Genomic DNA, 27,811 nt, shown 5'->3' on the forward strand with positions numbered 1-27,811 from the left:
CATTGCAACGGTCCGCGGCCACATACCGATGGGGTCGAAATGCGAAAACACCCGTGTACTTAGATTCATGTGCAGATTAAAGAACCCCAGGTGATCCAAATTTCCGGAGTCCTGCACTACGGCGTGCCTCATAATCAGAAAGTGGTTTTGGCACGTAAAACCCCGTAGATTATTTTATTTCATTGCAACGGTGCTTTAACTCGTGAGTTTGAAAAACGGATAACCCGTTTATGTTTCCGGTGTACACAGTCTATTAAACAGGGTATAGATGAGTCGTAATCAAAGCTGCTGCATCTAATCAATATATTTGCTGTAATATGGCGGTAAACAGTCAGCATGGCCACGTGCGTAGGATTTGATGAAGTCAGTGCATTATCTGGACACCGTGGTCGCGCACATTTGTGTAATTAAATTATGACCGAACATATGCCCCTAGACGTACTGCTTGTACAGCGGCATGAGGCAGCAGCCAGGACAAGAAGTGAGGCGTGCAGACAGGACACAAGAGTAGAGAAGTGGACAACACGAACGCCAACTATCAACTGAAGGGAGCACTGAGGCGAAAAAACAAGAAGACACAAAACTCATCTGCGCTTGCTCAGGAATGGTAACACCACGTGTCAGTCGGGTACACATGCCGGTCTACATGAGAGATAACTGTTAAGACACTTAATCTCTTCCTTATGTAAAGTAATCGAATGAATCCTTACCAACTAGCTCAGCTTTCTGTCGTTCGTAGCAGCCCGGCATATCAAACTTCAGTAAAGGGAAGAAGGGAACACGGAGTAATGCATACGAGGACGCGGTGGGCCAGGCGGCCGGCTGCTGGACAGTGTCCGTGTCAATCCCTCGCCATGCCGAACGAAAATAAACATGACCCGTCTGTAGCATTCGTCTATAGGATATTACATGCACCCTGTTGCGCGTGTCTGCCAATATACTTCAGTGTTTATTGCAAACATTCATACATAAGATTGTACAACAGACATGGTCACAAAGAGTGGCATGGAGGACATGAGTGGGAAAATTGAGTTTTTTTTTCAGGCATGGCAATTTAAACTAAAATGCTGATTGCGATTTGCATCACCTTCGAAACTAGGCGGCAACAAATAATCGCCTAGCCTGCGCAAAGGAATTATGCGAACGAAAAGAAGTTCTTTCGGGGAGAAGCTGTGCATAATTTTATTCATAGTAGCGGCAATGGGTCAGGCGCGCAGTTGTGTCTCAGGTGATTATCAAGCTGAGCACATCTTGAAAATTCAGCTTTGACGACGGAACGCGCTGGTCAGAGCCAGCATGACGTCACGAGCGTCGGTGCTATGCGGACCAGGCCAAGCTTCACTGCGATATTTGGAAAGAACGGTGCTCGCTAGTATTTCGAGCTGCAGAGTTGTTTATTCAGTTACTGGTGCGTTAAAGACATACCAAAAGTGAGGCGACAGCGATTCTGACACGATGCCGACGCGAAAGATATCCTGACCAATCGAATGACCATGTCGTTGGGAGACATTTTGTCACGCTATGGTGACAATGACGCCGATGCGATTGATGACAGCGAGTCGTTGCAGTGTAACAAGCTTTCGTGCCGACAGCGCTAACAAAACCAGTCTGCTAAATGCTGCTCAGCCGGTCTTCGTGCAATGGTCTGCTGAGCGAAACATCTCTGGCAACATGATTTCTACCTCAACTGCACTTCTTCTTTTTATACGTATAATTTCTCGCCCTCGGAGCAACTAGAAAGGAGCTTCCGCAGTGAAAATGTGCGATATTAATTCAAAACTCCCAGCCGTTTACATTGACGTTCAATATGTGTCGATCTTGTATGGTGGAAGTTAGGCCTATAACATGACCGTCGAATTCGAGCGCCGTCTTCCTGCGCACCTAAATTAATTATTAAGCACGTACGTCATGGTAAACTAATCCTATAGCTTAGTTATGTCCACAAGGATTTGAAATGAACCACTTATCACTGCCAACAGTGCGCACTCAAGAAACTGGAGCGGCGATGTGAGGCGGTATTGCCATGGTACGTTACCAATCTCGGTCGAAAGCCACCTTATGAACTTGTCGTTGCTTTTATCAGGGGCAAATTGCGATTACCTACAGTAGCATGTCTCCATGCATTTTTATGCTGAGAAATTTCTTAATTGCGCACGTATGCTCTATGGGTATTAACCTAAACGGTCACCCAGTGTCAATACTATGGATACTGCATCCGCAGTCAAAACGACAACCTCGCTCGGTTGCTTTTCAATTCAGCAGGCATCGGTGTCTATGTACATTTTGAATCAGTGTTTATGCGCACAGGGATTCCTCGAACGCCACTACATCCCATACCTAAACCTAAGGTTTACGCGCGAAAAACTGCACTATGAGCAAGAACCAGGTATGAAGAGAAGCAGATAACGTTCAACGTTTTCGAAAGGGTCACATGGTTCATATGGGCAAGTTTGCATAATGCGAATCTGCTCATATGCACAAATCGGTATGTTTTGCAAAGTCCTTGCAAAATGTCATGTCAGCGCTGCGCGGTTTACAACATATTTGAAGGAAATGACCAACGGTGGCCGTATGTGCCACCGTACGCAAACATATGCGCCGCTCTTATAAGCTGATATTGTCACGCGGAAGTGGCCAACAGGCAAACATGAAGAATGTCTTTTTGAGAGTGAGTATAGCGCATAAACAGTGAGCAGAACGTCTAAAAATTCGCGAATGAATAACCATGGCAGGAACGACCGCTGTGCGGGCTGTCTACCGACGCCTCGGTATCGGCATCGATAAAGATAGCGTTACCATTGTAACATTTGGCACAGTCTTACGTAAGGGGTAAAAGCACTTTCATAAAATATTGTAGCGTTGGCCTCAGCAAAACAAATTAATTGGAACACGCGTATGCATCAAGGGGGAGCGACATACGAAGTAAATCACATACTCCACTACTCGGAAGTTTCCATGTGGCGTCATCCAATAATAGGAGGTGCATAACTGCACAAGATGTGTATATACATATATATATATATATATATATATATATATATATATATATATATATATATATATATATATATATATACATTTATATATATATACTGTAATGAAGCAGACGCGCCCCTTTGCATGTGCCATCTGATGAGAAAGACGAAGGGCCTTGCCGTGATCGCGAGCGAGCCCCGTGCTACGTACAGCCCTTGCAGTGCCTTGATTTACCTAGTGTTCCACAACTTTGTGAACGGCAATAAACCTCGTCACATTTGGTGAAGGTTGCTGAGATCATTCGCCTCGTCCTGGAGCTCCGCACTCGAACCCTGCCAACAAGGTCGCCCTGCACCATCCCTGATCCCGCCACCTCGTAGCCTGCACCGCCGGCTGCCACTGTCATCTGCGCCGGCGTCCCTCGTCAACGGGACAAAACCGTTTTCAGTAGGACCGCCGAACACGACGTGGAAGACTGGCTGTCATCGTACGTACGTGGAAGTGCCCATAACAAATGGGATGACCAGTCTAAGCTGACCCATGTGCCTTTCTACCTAGCCGACGTAGCCAAACTTTGGTTCTTCAACCACGAAACAGGCTTTACAAGCTGGTCCGCGTTTAAGACTGTGTTTTCTGTAGAGTTTGATCGCCCAACTGTGCGTAAGGACGCGCTGAACAGCGTCTACGCCAGCGCGCACAGCAGCCTGGAGAGACATTCCCCAGCTACATCGACGATGTTCTCGATTTGTGCAAGCGGGTAAATTCCAGCATGTCAAAGGATGACAAGATCAAAAATATCCTGAAGGGCATCGATGACAGCATTCGAGATGTTGCTGACAACATTCTAGATGTTGCATCTGGAATGCACACCTAATCCTATGAGTGTACCGCTGGCCCATGCCAACTTTGCTCCTGAGACCCTACGTCGCTGCCGCTCAGTTATGCAGCCGCGGTTGCACGGCCACCTGCGCAGACGACTTCCTTTTCATCGCCCGTGCATCCAGCTTCATTCCCAGTTGCCCGACCGTCACCACAGTTTTTTTCGTCCCACCGAGACGTGGCACACTCAACACAACCGGCCTATCTGCTTCGCCTGCGGATTGCTGGCCATGTGGCGCGCTTCTGTCACCGCCGCGCCCCAACTGCCCGTACCAGCTTTGACACGCACAGCTATGCACCACAATACGCCGCCACGCCTCCATTTTCACCGCGACGTCTCAACACTGATCGCCAGTCGGAAACTCGGCGTTCCCCTTCTCCTCGTAAGCGTACGATTTCGCCCCTGCGTCGTCGAGTTCCCACTTAAGAGTGAAACTGAGTGCTGCAGTTCCTGAGGCAAGAACTGCAAATACATCGGCATTCTCAAGACCTCAATCTTCGCCGCAAAATGTTATTACTGTTTTTGTAGAAGGAGTACCCACAGTGGCACTAGTCGATACCGGAGCAGCTGTTTCCATCATTCACGAGAGCCTTTGCCGCAAGCTACGAAAAGTGACCACAGCTCGCTCTGGCCTGGTGCTCGCCACTGCCAGCGCGCAGCGAATTCACCTTTCAGCTGTATGCACGGCCCGTGTCTTCATCAACGACGTTCTGTACATAATCGAGTGTTTCGTTCTACCATCGTGCTCTCACGACCTCATCCTTGGTTGGGATTTCCTGTCACGTCATCATGCTGTCATTGACTGTTTGCGTGCAGAAGTTTCGCTTTTGCCACCATGTGAATCACTGCCCACCACCTCTCCTCACTTTGCGACAAACTCACGGTTGATGCCGACACAACCATACCTCCTGAGTCGTCGATGGCTGTTGTCTTGTCGTCTGATGCCGCATCTGACGCCACTGTAGTGTTCACGCCGTTCGATGTGTTTGCTCAACGCAAAGGCATTGTTCTTCCGTTGGCCGTGCTTACTGTAACATCTGGGTCAACTCTGATGCTGCTCACCAACTACTACCAGTACCCGATCTGCCTACTGCGTGGAGACACCGTAAGATAGTTCCAGGCGGTCGACTACGTCGACGACCTCGATGTTCCTAACGGCTCCCTCCATCACGTTGATGCAACCGCTTCGGTCTCGGGCTCATCACCTTCAGTGGGTTTTCACAACGCCATCGACCCTGCTCTTTCCCCACCTCATTGCCGCCAACTACTCGCTCTCCTTCACAAGTTTGTCTCTGCTTTCGACTGTCATCACACGTCACTGGGCCTTGCCACCGGTGTTTCTCACACCATCGAAACCGGCTCCCACTCCCCCTTGCGACAGCGCCCGTATCGTTTCTCCGCCGAAGAGCGCCGAGTAATCACGCAGCAAGTGGACGACATGCTCGAACGTAGAGTCATCCATCCCTCTCAAAGTCCTTGGTCTTCACCTGTCGTATTAGTGAGAAAAAAGGTACCTACATTCGTTTTTGTGTCGACTCCAGAAACCTAAACAAGATAACGAGAAAAGACGTTTATCCGCTGCCTCGAATCGATGAGGCTCTCGACTGTTTACAAGGCGCAGAATACTTCAGTTCCTTGGATCTGCGCTCTGGGTACTGGCAAGTTCCAATGGCCGAGCCTGACCGTCCGAAAACCCCATTTGTTACATCCGATGGCCTCTACGAGTTTAACGTCATTCCCTTCGGTTTGTGCAACGCGCCTGTTACTTATGAGCGTATGATCGACACCATCCTTCGCGGCCACAAATGGAAGACTGGTTTATATTACCTAGACGACATCGTCGTCTTCTCAACCGATTTTCCGACACACCTCGCTCGCCTGCATGACATTCTGACCTGTCTCGCATCTGCCGGCCTACAGTTTAACCTCAAGAAGTGCCGTTTTGCTGCAAGAAAGCTAACCATATTGGGTCACCTTATCTCAAAACACGGCGTCCTCTCGGACCCAGACAAGCTCTGCGCGGTTGCAGACTTTCCGACACCCACGCCTATCAAAAGGCTCAGAGGTTTTATTGGCCTATTTTCCTATTTTCGTCGCTTCGTACGCAATGTCGCATCCGTCATGGTGCCTTTGACAAGTTTACTTTCCGCCAGTAACCGCATAGCAGCGTGGTCACCTGAATGTGATGCAGCGTTTCAGCAGTTGCGCCACTTGTTGACCTCACCACCGATTCTACGCCACTACGACCCTGATGCTCCCACGGAAGTCCATACTGACGCCACCGGAGTTGGCCTTGGCGTGGTCTTAGCGCAACGGAAGGTTGGCTATGATGAATACGTTGTCGCTAATGCGAGCCGTACTCTAAAGAAAGCAAAATGAAATTACTCCGTAACAGAAAAGCAGTGCCTAGCGATCATCTGGGCACTAAGCAAGTTTCGCCCATACCTTTACGGCCGTTCTTTTGCCGTTGTTACTCACCACCATGCCCTTTGTTGGCTTTCTTCCTTGAAAGACCCGTCTCGACGCTTGGTACGTTGGGCGCTTCGCTTGCAAGAGTACAACATCCACGTCATGTACCGCTCCCGTCGCAAGCACTCCGACGCTGATGCGCTTTCTCGCTCCCCACTGACGCCTAATTTGGTGTCTTTGTCAGCTTCCTCGTCCACCCTGTCACCGTTCCCCGTCACTGACATGGTCGCAGAGCAGCGCAAAGACCCAACCCTTGCAATGATACTTGACTACCTTGCCGCTCCGTCTGATGTCCCTTCGACACGAGCACTGCGTCGCCAAGCAACCCACTTTTCCGTGCAGGACAACGTTCCATATTGTCGCTACTGAATTCCCGACAGACGCAAATGGCTCCTCGCTATGCCTCGTCATATGCGCTCTGACGTCTGCGCGTCTTTTCACGCTAATCCCCTAAGCGCTCACGCCCGCGTCCTCAAAACTTACACGAGGTTGCGTCAGCGATATTAAGGTATCTACAACTTTGTGGAAAAGTACATTGTCTTGCACTACATGCCAACAAGGAAAGACACCTACCCAGCGTTTCACAGGACCGTTGCAGCCGCTACCAAGCCCGTCTCGTCCGTTCAACCGCGTCGGCATCCACCTCTACGGCCCGTTTCCATGCAGCGGGCGTGGAATTCGGTGGAATATTGTCGGTGTAGATCAGCTTGCTCGCTCCGCTGAGACTGCAGCTCTGCCAGCAGCGACCGCCCGTGACGTTGGTCTTTTTCATCCTTCGTACTTTTGTTCTTCGCCACGGTGCTCCCCGAGAATTACTGAGTGATAGGGGCCGTGTCTTCCTGCCGGAGGGCATCCAAGCCCTCCTCGCTGAGTGCAGGATAATTCATCACAAATCGACCGCGTTCCATAGCCAAACCAATGGTCTGACCCAGCGCTTCAATCGCACACTTGGCGACATGTTGCGGATGTATATTTCATCCGACCACTCCAACTGGGACACCATTCTCCCCTTTGTTACGTTCGAGTACAATACCGCGACGCAAGCAACCACCGGCTTTTCCCCCTTTTTCCTTGTATGTGGCCGTGAGCCTTCATGCCCTTTGGACACCAGACTGCCGTACCAACTGACGCTACAGAGTATACTCCGCTTTCCGAAGTCGCCAAATATGCTGGAGATTGCCGTCAGCTGGCACGTGCCCTGACTAGTCAGACTCAAGAACGTTAAAAGACAAGACATGACCGTGCTCATCAACCACCGCATAACTTTGCTCCTGCTTCGCTTGTGTGGCTTTGGATACCAGCCCACGTTCCTGGCCTTTTTTCCGAACTCCTGGCGCGTTATCATGGTCCGTACCGTATTATCGAGGCCACTTCACCGGTCAACTACATCGTCGAGCCGCTCAACGTGTCACCAGACCTGCGTCGTCGTGGGCGAGGAACAGTACATGTTAACGGCCTGAAACCGTATTACGACCCGCTCATCTTCTCCGCGCCCTGAGTCGCCAGGATGGCTACGCTTAGCTCCCGGGGAATTGTAATGAAGCAGACGCACCCCTGTGTATGTGCCGTCTGAAAGGGAGACGAAGGGCCGTACCGTGATCGCGAGCGAGCCCCGCGCTACGGACAGCCCTTGCAGTGCCTTGATTTACCTAGCGTTCCAAAACGTTGCGAACGGCTTTAAACCTCGTCGCTATATATATAGTTAAGGGAAAGAAAATACATGTATTTACTAAATATGCAGTTACGAGGTTGTATCTCAGAAGTCAGGGTAACACCTTCTACGGATCTTCGAGACACTTCAACCTCATCTTCACTTCACAAGGTCCACTTGTCCACAGCGGCACAAACTCGTACGTGGCATTAACCACCCGGCAGAAGCATCATCTAGATACTCTCTAGGGTATCGAATCAGTATGCGAGTTATAGGGCTTCAGCAGTGAAACATGCACGATATCAGCTCTTGGTGGGGTAGAAGACGTCGATGGTGCAGGTTATATCTCATATGTGCGGCTGGTGACTTGCCAATGAGCTCGGTATAGCGCGACGTATGGCGGCAGCAGTTTTTCGCAAAAACCGACGCTACGAGAGGGTAACCAAAGCAGGACAAGTTACCCTGGGCTGAAGTGAACGTCCCGACGGCGACTGTCATAACGTTGCTTTTGGCTAGTCTGAGACATCAGAAGACGGTCACGGGCAATGCGACGTGCTTTGGCCGCGCGAGCAATGGCGTCGCGAGCATAGAATGTGGTAGTGGCGGCATAGAAAGTGAGCCGCGAGTCAAGAGGCAGGAGTGGGTCACGGCCATGTAGTAGATACAACGGAAAATAACCAGTAACAACGTGAGCGACGAATTGCACCCAAATGTCATGAAGGGTAATGTGCAGTCCAATCCCGGTATCATCGGACAAATGCATGGAGAGCATTTCTCTCAGTGTACGGTTGAGACGCTCGGTAAGTCTGTTTGTCTGTGGGTGATAAGCTGTCGTGAACTTGTGGGACGTGGAGCAAGAGCGAAGAAAGTCTTCGACAACCTTAGAAAGAGAATAGCGGCCTCTATCTGTGAGTAGATGACGTGGGGCACCATAATGTAGGATCACTTCATGATGGAGAAAATCAGCCACATCAGTTGCGCAGCTCGTAGGGAGGGCACGCGTTATGGCATACCGCGTGGTACAGTTCGTCGCAACGGCCACCCACTTGTTGCCCGACGATGAAGTTGGAAATGGGCCAAAGAGGTCCAGGCCGACGAGGTAAAATGGCTCACTGGGGATATCTATAGGATGAAGGTGCCCAGCGGGAGACAATGGAGGCTTCTTGTGGCGTTGGTAAAGTTCGCAGGCAGCGACGGAACTTCGAAAAAAGCGATATAGCCGAGGCCAGAAAAATCGCCTGTGCAAACGGCCGCACGTAAGGGAAACACCCAAATGACCAGCGGTGGGCACATCGTGTAGCTGTGAGAGAATTGTAAAACGCAGATGCTGGGGAATGACCAGAACCAGTTCAGCACCATGTGGATTCATAATGCGTTGGTATAAGGTCCCGTCCTAGTGAATGAACACGCGGAGACAAACGCCATGTTGCTCCAAGACAAGGCGTTCGATGATGGATCGCGAATATGGGTCACAATGCTGCTTGTCGGCGATGCGTGAGAAGTCGGAGATCGATAAAGCGCCGGTACCTGTATCGGTTTCGGTCCGATCGGGAGGGTCGACAGGATAACGGGAGAGGCAGTCGGCGTCCTTATGAAGCCGACCAGGTTTGTAGGACACGGAAAAGGTACACTCTTTCAGGCGTAAAGCCCAGCGGCCAAGACAGCCTCTACCGTCTCTGAGTGAGGATAGCCAACATAAGGCATGGTGGTCTGTCACGACCACCATGCCTTATGATGAAATGCCGACCAAAGAGGTATGGGCGGAACTTACCAACAGACCAAACAATGGCCAAGCATTCACGTTGTGTTATGGAGGCCTTGCGCGCTGGTGCTGAAAGAAGACGGCTAGCATACGCAATCACGTGGTTGGTGTCCCGCCATCGTTCGGACAAGATAGCGCCAATGGCATGGCCGCTGGCATTAGTGCAAACTTCTGTGTAGGCATGCTGTTCAAAGTGACCCAACACGGGTTCATTGATAAGGCGACTGATAAGCGTTGAAGATGCTGCTGCCTGGTCGGGTCTCCAAGAAAAAGTGGTGTCCTTTTTGAGAAGGGCTGTGAGAGGACGAGTGATTGCGCCAAAGTTCTCGATAAATCGCCGAAAATAGCAACACAGCCCTAGGAAACTTCGGACATCGGTAGAAGAACGCAGAAGTGGAAACTCGCCAACTGCCCGAACTTTATCAGGATCAGGCTGGACGCCAGCAGCGCCAACCAAGTGATCAAGTAATCGTATTAGGTAGTGGCCAAAATGGCATTTTGCAGAACTGAGTTGTAGGCCCACTCGTCGAAAAAGACAAAGAATGAATGACGCCATTAAGGTAGCGGAGGCCTGTGGTCCATTTGAATCATGCGCTCGAAGGTAGCAGCGGCATTGCGCAGTCCGAAAGGCATCACATCAAAGTGGTAGCAACCATTTGGGGTGACAAAGGCGGTCTTTTCGCGAGCTCATTCATCCACGGCGATTTGCACGCATCAGCATCATCATCAGCCCGGTTACGGCCATTGCAGGGCAAAGGCCTCTCCCATACTTCTCCAACTACCCCGGTCATGAACTAATTGTGGCCATGTTGTCCCTGCAAACTTCTTAATCTCATCCACCCACCTAACTTTCTGTCGCCCTCTGCTACGCTTCCCTTCCTTTAATATTCATTCCGTAACTCTCAATGACCATCGGTTACCTTCCCTCCTCATTACGTGTCCTGCCCATGTCCATTTCTTTATCCTGATTTCAACTAAGATATCATTAACTCGCGTTTGTTCCCTTACTTAATCTGCTCTTTTCTTATCCCTTGACGTTACACCTATCATTCTTCTTTCCATAGCTCGTTGCGTCGTCCTCAATTTAAGTACAACCCTTTTCGTAAGCCTCCACGTTTCTGCCCCTTGCGTGAGTACTGGTAAGACACAGCTGTTATAAACTTTTCTCTTGAGGTATAGTGGCAACCTGCTGTTCATTATGTGAGAATGCCTGCCAAACGCACCCCAGCCCATTCTTACTCTTCTTTTTATTTTTTTTGCAAGTAACCAGAGCGCAAATCAATGGACGAAAAATAACTGGCACCGTGTAAGCACTCCAGCGCGCCATCAATACACGGAAGCGGATACACGTCCTTTTTGGTAATCTTACAGAGGTGAAGGCAGTCGATAAAAAATCCCCAGGTATTCCCCTACTTTTTACCCAAAATGACAGATGACGCCCTCGGACTGCAGGAAGGCTCGATAATACCTTTAGAGAGTATTTTTGTCCACTTCGGTTTGGATCATCTGGTGTTCAGCCGCAGACACACGGTAGGGACGCCGGTCTATAGGAGGAGCGCCACCAGTGTGGATTGGATGGGTGACGACACGCTTTGGGGCCTAGAGGGCAATTGCCAAAATCAAAGATGTCTTCGTAGGATATCAGAATGCGGCAAAGGGCGTCGGCGTAAGCAGGTCGTAAATCAGTAGCTATCATTGGTGTAAACTTGTCGTTGCGTGAAGTAGGAGGAATAGAAGCTGCAGCAGTGTCGAATCGTGCTTCGGGCGTAAGAGCAGCTACTCCACAGTCTTCCAAAGGAGGCAGCAAAGCGATAGATGCACCCTCAGGAAGCACTTGTCGACATGAACCAAAGTTCAGAAGAGGAAGCCACGCTTGATTGTTGACAAGAGTTACAATTGAACTTGGTAGCGCTATTTGACGGGCCAGGAGGACGTCGCAAATTGGGGACACCACGTAAGGACCAATTTGAAGTGGTAGAGAAAGTGACATGAGGACGTAAGTCGCAGCATCAGGTTGCAGTCGAGCAAATTCGGTAGAATAAAGTAGGGACTTGTGGTCATTGGTCAGGTCGGCAAAGTAATGGGGCAGTTCAAGGCGAAAGGTGCCGATTGCAGAGTCAATAAGTGATGAATGGGCAGTCAGAAAGTCGATTCCAGGAATCACTTCGTGGAGACACTCGGCCGGTGCAGTGATCAGGACTAACACTGGACCGCCGGCAATGGTAACACGGGCGGCGAACATTCTCATCATGGCTGTTGAACTGCCATTAGCTACTCGGCCGGCAGGCGACTCGGCAAGTGTCAGGACTTTACAGAGATGGCCACGAAGATCTGATTGCATAACCGACACCTGAGCGCCAGTATAGATGAGGGCTTGAATGGGTAAATCATCAACAAAAGTTTCAACAAAATTTGGTCAAGCAGAAGGGGTCAGCATAGATTTTGCACTCCGGGTCGTCACAGTAGGCGCACCTCCGGGGGCTGCATTGCTTATTTTCTCGAGAAGCGGCCCGCGTAAGAGGGGGACGAAGGACATCTAGGTATCGGTGAAGGGCACTGATGCCATTGGGGTGAGGGCAAGCGCCTAGTGGTGTGTCCCCGAGGTGGAAGGCCGGCATGATATGGTTCACAGAGGGACGACAGAGGCCGAGAGTCTCTGTAGAAGCGGCGATCAGCATATGGTCAAGACGAGGACTATCAGCGGCTACTACGGCAGCCGCAGGAGATATGACTGACTCGGAACCAAGCAAAGCAAATTTGCCTGTCATCAGGTGTTCGCCACTCACAGGGGTTCCGATATTGTTTTGGAAACTATTGTCAAGGTGCAGCAGAGGCAATGACAAGAGCGGTATGGGTGAGACGTGGGCGGACGGCAGACTGAATATCCAAGATTGCAATTTCTTAGCGGACAACAGCTTGAAAGAGCGAGATGGTCATGTTGTCATGCGTATGGGAGCAGTGAGAACTTGAAGCCATATCCTCAAATTGCGACGGATGACCTGCGTCAAGTTTGGCGTTGTAGGCGGATGTGACGCCGAAGGATCGTTGCAGGAGGAAGCAGCAGCCGTATTCGGAAGTCGGTCGAAGCGTTGTACGATGCGTTTGCTCAAAAATCCGGCCTTCCTTAATGATAGGCTAAACCGTTGAACAGTTTCTGCAAAACGGGAGATTCAACGTATCGTCCGTGATGCCCTTTAAGATTTGTCTAACCTTATCGGCCTCCAGCATGTCCGCGTCTGCTTTACGGCAGAGAGCCAGAACGTCTTGAATGTACGCGACGTACCATTCCGTTGATGCCTGGGCACGATACGCTAGCTCTTGCTTGACCTTAATTAGATGTCCCACAGGTGTTACGAAAAGATCACGTAGCTTTTCCTTGCAGGAGTCCCTGCTTCTAGTGTCGGCTTCATGCGTCTCGAACCACACCTTCGCGGTTCCTCCCAAGTAAAAGATCATGTTGGCCAGCAAAAGTGCTGCAACCCACTTGTGCTTACCAACGCGTTCATACGGCGTCAGCCAGTCTTCGACTTCGGCCTTGCCAATTCCCGGGTGACCTAGCTGGCTTAGACCTACTTCCGCTGGCGTCTGAGCGGCGGAGGCAGTGTCAGTAGCCATAGCAGCGGAACCGGTGTGACGCCTGCTGCGAAGATCCAGGGCCGGCTCGTGGCGAGAGTGCCCCGCACCTCCACCAAAATGTTACGGGCAGAAAATGTATGTATTTACAATATATGCAGTTACGGGGTTGTAGCTGATTAGTCAGGGTAACTCATTCTACCTCCTCTTCACCTAACATGGTCTTCTTGTCCACAGCGGCACAAACTCGTACGCAACAATACATATACATATATATACACATATATACACATACACACATATACACACACACACACACACATTATATATATATATATATATATATATATATATATATATATATATATTGAAGGCCCCTCGCCTTCGCTCAGGGGGTCCGCGAGCCGCGACCAGCACGACAAAGGACCAAAGGCGCAAGGGACAAGAACCGCTTTAATTTACGATAGAATGTAACACTCAAAATTACCGCAGCCTCGCGGCCAATAGCAGAAAAGAACAAGGCAAAGAAGCAAGCAGTAAAGAAGCAAAGCAGCAAAAAGCAGCAAAAGCGAAGAAGCAAGCAGCAAAATAGCTAGGCAACAAAATATACAAGCCAAAGGGAGCGACGAAAGAACGGCCGCTACAAACCATCAACCAACACAATCTTTCGGGCGATAACAGAATGCATAAAGCGCAGAAAGCAAGGAAGCACCGAACCAGGCGCGCAGATAGTCCCAAAAGCGAACAACAAGAGCGCTCTTTCATGCAGACACAATACAAAGACGCTTTTCCCCCTGCTCTGTAGCACGCTCGGACAGAAACCTAGACGGGCCACGCCCCACCAGCTCCTCCCCAAGCCCGCGCCCCGCAAAAAAGCCCCGAGTGCTGTCTTCGCTGCCTTCTTATCGGGCAGCTCACTTCCCGGCAGTCCCCGCGCGAGTTCTTACGATAACGCGATCGGTGCGCATGCTCCATGCGACGAGTGCCGTTGTGGCGCGCGTTTCAAAGGCTTCCCCCGTGCGCGCTACAGAGAGGGCCTAAGGGCCCGACACTCCCCCCCGTACAAGACCGGACACCCGCCTGGGTGTCCAACAACGCTATGCAACAACGCTATGCAACAACGCTATGCAACAACGCTATGCAACAACGCTATGCAACAACGCTATGCAACAACGCTATGCAACAACGCTATGCAACAACACTATGCAACAACACTATGCAACAACACTATGCAACAACACTATGCAACAACACTATGCAACAACACTATGCAACAACACTATGCAACAACACTATGCAACAACACTATGCAACAACACTATGCAACAACACTATGCAACAACACTATGCAACAACACTATGCAACAACACTATGCAACAACACTATGTCCAACAGCACCATGCATCGTCCTAGTCGAGTTATATCACGGCTGTTGCGAAGCGAAATGTTCGGGGCAGTTGGCACGCGAAGGGCTGGAATGCTGTCTGGCGTCGTTCGGAGCTGCACGTGACGGCTCCGATTGGCATGCGCTCAAGGCGTGCGCTCTTTCAGAGACAATGCACTTTTCGCCCAACCGACGTTAGCGCACATCGGTCGCCTGGGTGAGAGGCCGATGACGTAGGTGATGTTTCGATGGGCCGCCGTGGCAGCCAGGCTGGTCACGCCCGTTGGAGTGGTAGCGTGGCATTCTGCGTAAGGCGAGCATATCCAAAGACAGCATATGTAAAAACATCGTGATTAACAGACACCGGATGTAGGGCACAGCCACGTTAACTGCTGAACTCGTATAATGACTGAAGCACGGTTAGCTGTCTGATGGGCGCTCGTAGTACGCTTTGAGGTCGTGCAAGCTTACGGGCCCTATTACTCTGCTGCCATGTTTTTCCCATAGTAGGTACACCAAGCTAGAAATACGTTTCGTGATCACGTAAGGGTCATCCCATCTAGGCGCGAGGGAAGCAGCAAACCCTTTTGCAGCATCGCTGAGTGGGTGCGTGCGGCGGAGCACTTCGTCGCCGACCGCGAACTCCAGGGGCCGCCTGCCTTTGTTGTATTGGTTCCCGTGCTCCAGGCGGGCAAGGTCCAAGTTTTCCCTGGCCTCCTTCAGATTGTGGGCCAGGCGGCTGGAAAGATTTTGTGTGAACGTGGAGTAATTGCGAGTTGGTAATTCAGAGCCGTTGGTGAATGCATGCTCAATCGGAAAGCGGAGCTCGCGACCGAGAAGAATAGCCGCTGGCGTAAACCCTGTCGACCGGTTTACTGTGGTCCTTGTGGCGAAAGCCATCTTCTGGATACGAACGTCCCAGTCCTTGTGCCGCTCGGTGAAAGCCACCAGCATTGTCTTAAGGTTTCTGTTCACACGCTCCGTGATGTTTGCTTGAGGGTGGTAGGGTGTCGTCCTTTTGTGCTGCACGCCAAGAGCTTTGCAAGTGTCAACGAATATCCTGCCGGTTAAATATGTGGCATTTTCTGTGATAAGCTGCGCTGGGAAACCGAAACGGGTGAATGCTTCCAACAGCCTATCCCTGATTATCTTAGAATCCAGCTTGCGTGGCGGGTACAGCTCTACCCATTTGGAGAAATGGTCGGTCACCACTAACAAGTATCGATTCCCTTTAGCTAACCTGGGGTATGGCCCATAACATCACATGCCACAATTTCCCATGGGTATCGGCTCTCAACAGGTTGCATGAAGCCTGGTGGCTTCCCTCCCCTCGGTTTCACGGTCTGGCAGGTAGGACATCTGCGAACGTATCTGAAGACATGCTTTCTCATGTGCGGCCATGTCCCGACACGACACAACTTCTCAAATGTTTTCTTGCCGTCGCTATGACCGGCGAGCCGGGTGTCATGAAAGTACTCTAGAAAAGACTTGCGCAGCTTCCTAGGCACAACGACACGGAATGGGGACTCACCGCAATCCGTATCGGCAGCAGGTATGTACCGCAAGAGCAGGCCATCTTCTGCTTGCATGTAGCAGTCGTAGTTAGCGCTACCGGCAGGGTTGGCGTCGTCCAGTGCCTTGCGTATCAAGTGGCACTGGTCGTCGCTTAGCTGGGCGTCGAGTAGCTGCTGGCGGGAAATCAGTGTTCCCCAGGCATCCACAGGCACTGCCACAGCCAGGACTTCGGTTGCCGGCTCGCCATCCCCACAGAGTGGTGCTCGGGACAAGGCGTCAGCTACCTTGTTGAAGGTGCCTTTCCTGTATTCTACTCTGTAATTGTACCTCTGGAGAGCGAGGGCCCAACGGGCTAAACGGCCGGCTCGGTTTTGTAGCTTTGACAGCCACGTCAGCGCCTGGTGGTCAGTCTGAATAGTAAAGTCAGCCCCATCCAAATACATGTCAAACTTCTTTAGTGCAAATACAATTGCTAGGCACTCTTTCTCTGTTGCGGTATAGTTCTGCTCTGCTCCTGTGAGAGTGCGACTTGCAAAAGCCAGAGGGTGAAGCTTCCCTTGGTGCTTCTGAAGCAAGACTGCGCCGATGCCATACTCACTTGCATCGGTCTGCACGGTGAATGGCAGGTTGAGGTCGGGAAGCAACAGACGTGCGGTATCGGCGATAGCCGATGACAGAGCTCGAAATGATCCCTGCTCCACGTCAGTCCAGTACCAACTGGCACCTTTCCGTAGGAGCTGGTGGAGAGGTCTTGCCAGGTCAGCGCAGTTGGGGATAAAGTGGAGGTAGAAGCCCACCATGCCCAAATACCGCTGCAGGCTCTTGACGTCTGTTGGTGGTGGAAGCTGCAGTATGGCCCGGAGTTTCTCCTCGTCAGGCCGGAATGTGCCTTTCTCGACAATGAAACCTAGGAGGTTGATTCTGGGCGAAACCAGTTGAACCTTCCGGGGGTTAATGTTGATGCCTGCGGCCTGCATTCGTTGTAAAACGGTGGTTAGGTGAACGAGATGCTCCTCCAGGGTATTCGAGAAAACTACCACGTCATCCATGTAAGCCATCGCATAATTGAATTTGGCGTCTTGAAGCACAATATCTATTACACGCTGAAAGGTTGCAGGTGAATTGCGTAAACCGAAAGGCAATCGGACAAATTCGAACAGTCCCCGATGGCAAGTGAATGCAGTCTTTGCAATATCGCAGGGGGCGATCGGAATTTGCAGGACGCCCCTGCTGCAGTCTAAAGTAGTAAAGAACTTTGCGGACCCAAGTGAATACATCACTGAATCGATTGATGGGAAGGGGTACGAGTCTCGAACTGTGACCGCGTTCAACCGACGGTAGTCGACACACAACCGCGCCGTGCCATCTTTCTTAGGTGCTAGTACAACTGGGAACGCCCAAGGGCTCTTAGATGGTCTTACTGCACCGGTAGCGATCATTTCGTCTAGCGCACTATCAAGAAGTGCTCGCTTGTGAATGCTCAGGGGCCGCGGGTTGAAACGAATTGGGCGGGCGCATCCGGTGTCTATCCTATGAGTCAGCTCATTAACGCTGCCAGGAGCTTCCGTGAACATTTCGGCGAATGGTTTAAGCGCTGTCTCTATTTTGGTCTTCTCCGCCGGAGATCCTGTGAAAGACTTCAGAACAGTGAGAATACCACTACCCGTCTCGGAGACCGCAGAGATATTGGCGGTAAACAGATTTGACTGTGGTTCTCTTGGCTTAGTCATGAACTTGAGTGGGCGTGCATGCATGCCGTACTGGTAGGTGCCTTTAGAGAGATCGAGAACGATTCCTGCTTTGGCTATGAAGTTACGGCCCAAAATCACAGGACAAGAAAGTCCTGGAAGGTGTAGGAAGCGTTGCCGGAATTTTTTATCATTAATGGTAACTGTTAACCGGGCTGCTGACGTAGCGGACGCAACGTGAGCGGATGCCATGCGAAGGGTCGTGTTTACACTTCGTAACTGTAGACGTTTCGTCTCGCAGGCGCTTTTGACACGATCGCCGAAAACGGAAACAGCAGAGCCGGTGTCTAAAATAGCAGGTACTTCTATTCCGGCCATTCTGACCACCACCGATGGTGCTTTCTCAAGGTGGGCGTCAAGAAGACTGAACGTGGACGGCAAAGCCCTCACCATTTGTCCGAGATCCTGGGCTCTCGATCTGGGGGGGGGGTGACACCTTTCCGGTACAGCTACTACCGTTGATGCCGGTGGTGATTCGAGTGCGGGGAGCCGTTTCTTTCCCCCTCTACGGTGCCGAGGTTGTCCGAAGCTCAGCACCGTGGCAGCAGGATGGTGAGACGACCAAAACACCCGGCTTTTCGTATTCTTGGAAATGCCTGCCCCCGCTCGGTGCTTGTAGTCTGCATGTTCCGAGGGGACGTCGGGGCGCGGTAGGTCGTTGGCCGGCGACTGGGAGCTGTTCACCACCGCCGGCCCTCGTCATTTCCCTGCTGGCGGGAGCCAGGGGGGCTTGGGCACTGGCTCTTGTAGTGGCCTCGTCCTCCACACTGGAAGCAGACTGGAATGCTCCTGCGTGTATCTGCTGCGCCCGATTGGGCGGCAGCCACTACAGGCCAGCTGTGGCCCCGAGTGTCTCGCAACGTTGTGGCAGGTTCCGGGACCGGAGGCCGGAAAGGTGCCTGGGTAGCAAAGGTGCGGCGAGTGAATGGGTCAAGCGCCCTTGGAGGCGGTACCATATTCCCCGGGCTTGCAGTTTGAGAACAGTGCCGCGCGCAAGACGGCTCGAGGGAGGCTTGACGTGGGGGTGGAGGCTGGTAAGTGAGCTCTGCCAACATCGCCGCCTGAATATCCGACGCCGCTTTAGCGAGATCGTCAAGCGAAGAGAAGGTGCGGCCCCTTAGATAAGCCTGGAAGCGTGGGTGAGATTGCCGGATCGCCCGGGTGACTGTTTCGGGTGCTGAAGGGTCTGCGCGCTCGTAAAGCTCTTGAAAGGACCGTATGTATTCTTGGAGGCTTTCCTCCTCCGCCTGACTACGGGCGCGAAGCTCGTCTTTCATGCGGACAGCGCAGTCGAGGGGGAGGAATTCTGCTCGCAGTAGCTGCTCAAAGTGCGCCCAACTTTGGAATGACTGGCGACGACGCCAGCGGGCGGCGGACCCAGTCAGGGCGACGGGTAAGACGCGCTGAAGAACGTCATCCGTAATGGCTTCCGCATCGCCGTAATCTTGCATTTCCTGAAGGAAGTCTGCCACCGATTTCTTATCTGTGTGGCCTTCATATGTAGGCACAGAGAGCTGCAAACGGAAACTGGCTGCTGGAGTTATGTTTGTCTGATGCTCGAGCAGCGCGGTCAGCCGGGCAATAATGCTGGACATGTCTTGGGCTGGCGCGCCCTGGTCCTTTTTATCAGGCATCGTACTAGTGGTATCGCGAGTATGATTTTCAACCTCGCCCTGCTTCACTTTACCCGAACGTAGGTGCATTAAAATGCCGGCGGTGCATCTTTCGTGTTGAAATTGGACGGGCAAAGTGGTCCGACGGAATGGTCAAGCGGTTCTGCGGAGGCAGGAAGGGGCCGAATAGCGGGGCGCAAGGAGAACGAGAGGTAGTATGAAAACGTTCAGTGAGCTTACGCGGGTCAGAGGGGTTGGGTACAGATGCGTGAGCTGTGGGACCCGATGTCGGAGTGAAACAAGTAGGCCTAGGGGGGATTGCCAGCTGCCTCGAGATGGGGGCGGTTCCCTTGTTCCCGTGCTCGTGGTCCCTGCGGTGCTGAAGCGTACTCCAGAACAAACAGAAAAACAACGAGAAAGAAGAAAACCACGTCGGGCGCCAGATGAAGGCCCCTCGCCTTCGCTCAGGGGGTCCGCGAGCCGCGACCAGCACGACAAAGGACCAAAGGCGCAAGGGACAAGAACCGCTTTAATTTACGATAGAATGTAACACTCAAAATTACCGCAGCCTCGCGGCCAATAGCAGAAAAGAACAAGGCAAAGAAGCAAGCAGTAAAGAAGCAAAGCAGCAAAAAGCAGCAAAAGCGAAGAAGCAAGCAGCAAAATAGCTAGGCAACAAAATATACAAGCCAAAGGGAGCGACGAAAGAACGGCCGCTACAAACCATCAACCAACACAATCTTTCGGGCGATAACAGAATGCATAAAGCGCAGAAAGCAAGGAAGCACCGAACCAGGCGCGCAGATAGTCCCAAAAGCGAACAACAAGAGCACTCTTTCATGCAGACACAATACAAAGACGCTTTTCCCCCTGCTCTGTAGCACGCTCGGACAGAAACCTAGACGGGCCACGCCCCACCAGCGCCTCCCCAAGCCCGCGCCCCGCAAAAAAGCCCCCCGAGTGCCGTCTTCGCTGCCTTTTTATCGGGCAGCTCCCTTCCCGGCAGTCCCCGCGCGAGTTCTTACGATAACGCGATCGGTGCGCATGCTCCATGCGACGAGTGCCGTTGTGGCGCGCGTTTCAAAGGCTTCCCCCGTGCGCGCTACAGAGAGGGCCTAAGGGCCCGACAAAATATATATATATATATATATATATATATATATATATATATATATATGTTATGGTAACGAATTGCACCGGGAGTGAAAGATGAGGAAGAGAAAGGCAAGCATAATGATAGAGATGCAGTGGATCTGAGGATTCGATGGATGCTGGAATGGCTGAGATTTGGGTTACGTTTCGGTGGCAGCGGTCATGTTAGTTCGCAGGAAGACGCCCACCAGTACGATGCCTTCGCTCACATCGGTGCGGCCACCTATTCCGGCCCCCCCATCTTCATACATATGTATATATATATATATATATATATATATATATATATATATATATATATATATATATATATATATATATATATAGCCATTATAGAGGCGAATGCCACATGCAAGACTGAAAAGCATGTACAGCATACGTCACAAGCCCAAACCGGCTAATTCAATATTTGTTCCTGCCTTGTTTGGAAAGTGGTGCCAATAAATCTTCACGTTGCCTCTTGCTCATTCCTTGCTCCTTCGACGATGGTACCACTATGTGCAATGAGATATTTTCGTTACTATGGCCGTTGTCGCATTTGCAGAGCACTGTAGTGGTACGCTCAATTACGCACATTTAAATTTTGTCACCATAGGTGCTTTCTTTTACCAGAGGGAAGCATGTGGTGAGGAATGTAGGCAATGATGCCATTTATTTGTGATTATCGAATTGCTGAGGCCGTGCGAGAAAACAGATGACTGAAAGAAACCTTCGCGGACTCCTGCAGAATGTATTGTGTATATTTGAATATTTTCCAGAGCTTAACATAGACAGTTCACTGACACAGGCGTCTCTCGTATTACTAAACTGGAAGGGCTCTGCATATCGTCTTATATATGGCGTCTGTCTCTTGATAAAAAGCGGGAATGCGCGAAGGTTGATCCCTAGCCACAATAGCTTCAATAATCTACAGTGTGGCAGCATGCCGATAAGACAGGGACAAAAGATGCTCCCGGAGTTTATTAGGGCAGAAGCCTTTCTAGGCTCATGGTGAAGTTTGTCAGCAGACCTGATCACCGGACTGTCCGCCGAAACGTCATCACGCCGTGTGAAGACAGATTAAAGAGAGATTAAAAAATCTAAAAAATTATTGATTGTGAAAGTTAGTTAGTGATGACGTTATAACTGACATTGGTAGGGGTAATAATGAGTTGTAATGACCACTAATGACTACGAAGTGACGAATGCGTCTAAAGGCGGCCTGTGATGACCGCAATTGATTGCAAGTGAATTATTTATTTTTATTTTATTTTATTGTACCTTGGAAGACCGAAGTATTACAAAGGGTAGTGGGTAAAAAAACAAACACAATTAAATAACACAGCAGCAAGAAATGGTTTATTGTTACTGCAAAATTGCTTAGTTAATTGTATCCGGGAAGGATGATGAGGCGTACTCCATTTTACTCCTAATAAGTGTTTTGTATAAGATTTTAATGATGTAAGAGCAGAAGAAAAATATCAACGAAGGTAACCTAGTATGCGATTGGTATTGTTAATTACGTTGTCGATGTGCAACGACCAGCAAAGTGACGAGGTTATGTGGACGCTTAGGTATTTGTAGGAGGTTCCGACCTCTAAGGGAGTATCTTTAAGGCAATAGTTAGGCGGAATAATATTGCTGTGAGTTACACCCATATATTTACATTTGGTTACGTTAAGCTGCATTAACCATATGTCACACTAGCTAGAGATAGCGTTTATATCGTCTTGTGAAAATTTGTTATCAGATTTGGCCAAGATTTCACGGAGGCTAACGCAGTCATCTGCGAAAAGATAATTATTAGAACAACCATGATTGGGTGAATCGTTAAGGTAAATTAAAAATAGAAGAGGGCCTATAACTGATCCTTGGGGCACACCAGAGTATACAGGATTAGATGAGGACATATGATTGTTTGAAACAAGATACTGTGACCGATTAAGGAGAAAATTCTCAAGCCATGCAAAAAGGTTAAGATCTATATTATGTTACTAAGTTTAACTAAAAGCAATTTATGACACACTTTGTCGAAGGCCTTGGCGAAATCAAAGAAACACAGTCTGCGAATGAACCTTTGCCGCGGATAACATGAAGGCTGTGAGTAAAAGAAAGAAATTGATTTTCACAAGAAAAGTTTTTTAGGAAGCCATGTTGTGCTCTTGTGAAAAATGAAGTATTCGCTAAGTGCTTTGCGATACGTGAGTACAAAATAGGTTCAAGAGCCTTGCAAGGAATGCTCGTGAGGGAAATGGGGCGGTAGTTGAGGGGCGAATGTTTGCTACCGGACTTATGTAGTGGGACCACCTTCCCGACCATCCAATCTGCAGGCAGCTGGTGGGTATCTAAGGATTGCTGAAAAATTTTCGAAAGCAGAACAGATGAATAAACAATAGTATTTTTCATAAATTTCATTACAAGGCCTAGTAGTGAGCAGTAACGGCTAATAATGACTGAAATGAATAATAATGACTACGAAATGACCAATATATACCGCAACTTGTAAGGACAATTTATTACAACTGACTCAAATGCTCATTAATAAACAGTAATGCCCACTAATGATTTGAATGACTTGTGATTACTACTAATGACTATGATATTATCAACATGTCTAACGATGGCTTGTAATTACCACAATTCAGTACAAATTACTAAACATGCTTAGCAGTGAGCAGTAACGACTAAAAGAAAGAAGAGAAAGAGAAGAGGCAAAGAGAAAGAGGTGAATAATAAGAGCAGGAAGAGTAGGCTTTCGCCGTTCACTACTAAAGAGAGATCTTAAGACACCTGCATTTTTTCCACCAATCTGCCACTTTTGACAACTTACAACTTTGCTGAGGTATGGCTTCAACTATACAACAGCAGGCTTGCAGAATGTTCAGCCCGCCGGTCCCTTATTGGACTGTCACGTGCGCTGAAAACAATTGGGGCTTTCTTTCTCTTCTTTCAACGCAATCACAAATGTGAACCCGGATTTACGGCGGTAACTGCTATCTTGACTCTGTAGCCTCCCGTGGCTTTTTTGACCTTGTAAATGCATATGCCCATATGGGATGGTTGGAAACGCACAGATGATGTGATGATGCGTGCGACTACGCGATACATTTCCTAATATAACGGCTATTACTGTGTTGCAAGTACTACCTACTACGTAACAGGGACACCTGGCTGATTGCAGCTGGCGTACTTGACTGCGAACGTTGGTTTCGAGCTGGCGGAGGAAAGATCTAGCTCTGAAGAGCACAAACAAGAAAAAGTGTGTTTTTTTATCACCCTGGAATTATTTTAATGCATTTCTGGCTTTTTTCCCGCGTATACTGATACAGAGGCGTCCAGTTGTTAAGAAATAAGTCAGAAGCCTGAAATGAACATTTGAATCAAGAAAGCAAAGATAGCTTAAATTTATGCAGGTACTACTGAAGTAGCCTTCCAGCTTTGCTCAACGGCCAAGAAAATCTGAAATTCTTGTGCCCATGTTCTTTATAAAAGATTGTAGGACCCATTTACAGACACTTGACACTGAGCCCTGACTGTGGTAACCTGATTCTGTTATCATATTACAGCAAACACTACTCCTGCCAACATCAACACAGGTGAAGCCACTTCCGGAGATTATTTATCAACGAGTTTTGCAACGCTACGGAAGAATGTATGCAAAAGTTCTGCTTATCCTGATCATAATTCTGTTCGTGGTATGTTTCGTGAACCCTGGTTCATCGTGTAACACGCGACTGCCACGTAAGTATTAATTTCATGCCGACGTTCCGTATTTTACAATACGCTCTTTAGCGATTTATCTTTTACGGAAAAGATATGGCCAAGTCCTACACGAACAATAACTACGTACCACCGGCGTCAAAATAAATGCCAACAAGAAAACCTGGCCATACAACCTGTTCCTCGTTTTTACACCGTAGTAAAACAAGAAATCATGATATAGCTCGTTTCTAACCAGGTTCTAATTCCATACGAACAATCTGCAGTCAAATTAAGGTCACTCTTACGAACCCAGGCGATCCTGTAAGCAGAACAATCGTTATATATTTTTATATCGAAGCTACTTATGGCTAGGATCTGGAGTATCGCGTCAGCGCATTGACCACCAATTTTTCATACATGGGCCGATCCCGATGACTTATGCCTGGCGGAACCGCGGCGGAACTGAAGCTGGCGTTAAGCTCTCCCGATAAATGGGCCGATCTCGAAGATTGTGTGATACCGAGCCGACTAGCAGAGGAGGTGCAGTTCGCCATTAAGGGGTCCACATACAGAGCTTCGCTGGTGATCCTTCATCACATAGTGGAATTACACTGACTTTTCTATCCAATCCTTCGCGTTTCAATTTGTGCTTATAATACTTTCGCTGCACGTAAAGTTCGTTGCCTGACAAATTATGAAAAACTGATTGTGGATCCAGATGGTGCGTCACTTTAGCTATGAAAAAGAGAAGCTTCGGGTATGCCGTCTTAGAGGTACGGAACTTCAGATATGGTGAAGGATAACCATTTCTTTATGATAACCGCACGACGACATATAAACGAATGGGAAGGTTTCCAGTGATATTTGTTTGCGCTCCTGTCAGATATATCCCCATTTTTGTATTGAGTCCCTACAAAACGTGTTGCATAATATTCCTTTATTATTTGCCGTGAAGACCCTTTGTAATTATTTAGCATTGCCCTTGGTAATTTATTATAAGTACACTTCAGGGAAAAGAAATTTCAACAATAACACAGTGTACCCTCCGAAGTTCGTGAATCGATTTCAGTGATGCCACAGCGCTTAAACTCTAGCATTGGTTAAATAAAATTTGGACAATGATATAATTTTTCGAGCAAATTGCATGCTTCCGTTTCATATAAACAGAAGTGTTTCCAAATTAAACTTTTGGGAATGCGCTGTCGAACTGTGCGTAATATTTTGCTCCAATTCATGTTCTCTGTACTGAGCCTGTCAGCTGTTAGGGACCACCCTTGTAGTTTATAGAAGTGCACTACAGTTTCTTGGTGATCCGAATATTGTATGTTTTAATTCTGCCCATTATGCCTGCACCACAGGGTGTCTAAAGTATTACGTAAATAAATCCCACACCATTTAAAACTCTAGCACTGCTAAAAAGAAATTTGAGCTTAAAGTATAGTTTCGTGAAAATTTCATCCTTCCTTTTTATTGATTCCGTACCGCTTTAGCTCTAGCATTGGTTAGATGACCTTTTGACATTATGGTAAACTTTTGTACAAATTGCGTGCGTCCTTTTCATTGATTTTTGTAACGTGTAAAACGTAGTATTAAGGGAAATGTTGAGACTATAATAAACTTCCGTCCGAATATCATGCTTCCTTCTATTTCATTCCTCAAGTTTAAGAAATAGTATAAAGTTTCGTTCACATTTCATGCGTCCATTTCTTTGAACTTATTCCGTTGGAACTATAGCACAGGTTAAGTTACATTTTGACGATTAAATGAAGTTTCGTCCAAATTTCATGTCTCCTTTTCTTTGATACCATAACGTTTAAACTCTAGCATTGGGGCCTCGCCTTCTGCGGGCAAAGTCCCTTTTCGGAGACTTCATGCGAACATGCAACAAGGAGCTCGTGGAAATGGCAAACATTATTCGTTCAACGAGGTTCCGCAAGGTGCGTATAGCGATACTTCATTCAATATAGCGAATAAAGACATAGTTTGCCATTGTTCCGCAATAGCTGGCAAGAACGAAATGCGGCTGCGAGATGATTTCGAGGTGGTAGTATAAGTGCCTTTACTGCGATACATTGAAGAGCACATGTTTTACTTGATTTCCTCTAGGCATTCTGCACGCAATTAATTTTGGAGAATCTTGGTGCCTGCGACGGAGGTTTTGTGTAGCCTGTTTGCTGGTACAAATATTCTCAACAAAGCTATAACGAAGCCGGTGACTTGCAGATGATGCCAGTAATTCAGAATGTCTCACTAACTAGCTAGGTTTTGATTACTTACTGGGCCCTTCTTAAGAATCGCATCTTATATTCATTCCATAGTGCTGAATACGGTTCATCAGTGTAATAGCTCTGTACACTATTATCAAAGTCGCTGTCCCCATTGCGAAAATTTGTTTAACGATTCAAATAATCCTTCTTAGATCAGTTGCTTAGTGCAACTCAAAGTTTTCTGCCAGGAACAGCATCCTTGTTCCAGCAAGGGTGACTTTTAACACCTATGTAAATCACGTTATAACAATAATTCTTATGCGCACAACAAGGAAAACACAAACGTGAAAAGTGGAGCGAAAAGCAACTTATAATACATGCTTTAGCATAATAAATTTGCCAGGTGGAGGCACTGCTCGTGCATTATTCAGCATCGGTATTCTCTAGGTGATCCCTGCGCTGTTTCCTGACCACGTTTTTTTTCCAGGTGGTGCAGATCAGCTGCCGCATGTACAACACGTGCAAAGAGTCGACGTGGGAAAAAATTCCAATTCAGGCAGGAATAACCGTTTCCTCAACACGACGGCTCAAGTCTGCGTTGAAAGAAAACGCTGATACGAGACTACATTACCAGCTAGAAGTGCCCTATCTCTCTATTGTGCATGCAACATGCAGACTATGCATAGAGCAAGTCTATACGTGATATCGTTTTTCGAAGTGGAATCCGGCGTCTGTCATTGGGAGCCGCGCAACGCAACCTAAACTCCCGTTAGCTGCAACGGCACTTCACGAATTGCTTCTGGACGGCGAACAGCGGGCTAAAAAATTATATTCGGGCGCGATAGCGCGCCAGTTGTGGCGCAGAGACACACGACACCGCCGTAAAGCTACCTCACGCTCGCTTTCGGAAGCCTTTGTTATCGACATGTTTCTTGTCCACGTAAGCTCTCGCCTTCTCTCTAACGCATCTCGCTAATCTCTAAAATTTTATTTATAAAGAGGGAGTAAATTCGAAAGGCTAAACGTTCGTGTTAGGGAGTTTTGAATCAACAAACCCATGCTGAGAAGCCGATTGTCTTACCCACTGGGCGAAACCAACGCCTCCTACATTGCAGGCCTGTGGGCTTTACTTTATGACGTCATGCTAGGTGGATCGAAATTTCCATTGCCCATCACGGTGTGAAAAAAGCGGTGACGTA

General features: G+C 48.9%; 2 protein-coding genes across 4 annotated transcripts in view; one reads left to right on the plus strand and one right to left on the minus strand.

Annotated features, from left to right (window-relative positions):
- LOC142564939 (uncharacterized) overlaps positions 1-27,811 on the plus strand; it is an 82,058-nt gene that overhangs the window by 25,664 nt on the left and 28,583 nt on the right. For all 3 annotated transcript variants that reach the window (XM_075676149.1, XM_075676150.1, XM_075676151.1), the window contains exons 2-4: positions 24,270-24,444; positions 26,230-26,342; positions 27,100-27,168. In XM_075676149.1, coding sequence (XP_075532264.1) covers positions 24,270-24,444; positions 26,230-26,342; positions 27,100-27,168 — 357 coding nt within the window. The remainder of the gene's footprint in view (positions 1-24,269; positions 24,445-26,229; positions 26,343-27,099; positions 27,169-27,811) is intronic.
- Positions 18,640-19,593, minus strand: LOC142564411 (uncharacterized). The gene has a single exon (XM_075675405.1). It carries the CDS (start codon positions 19,591-19,593, stop codon positions 18,640-18,642), a length of 954 nt encoding a protein of 317 aa, XP_075531520.1.

Source organism: Dermacentor variabilis, chromosome 11 (assembly GCF_050947875.1).
Source record: "Dermacentor variabilis isolate Ectoservices chromosome 11, ASM5094787v1, whole genome shotgun sequence".
Lineage (NCBI taxonomy): Eukaryota > Metazoa > Arthropoda > Arachnida > Ixodida > Ixodidae > Dermacentor > Dermacentor variabilis.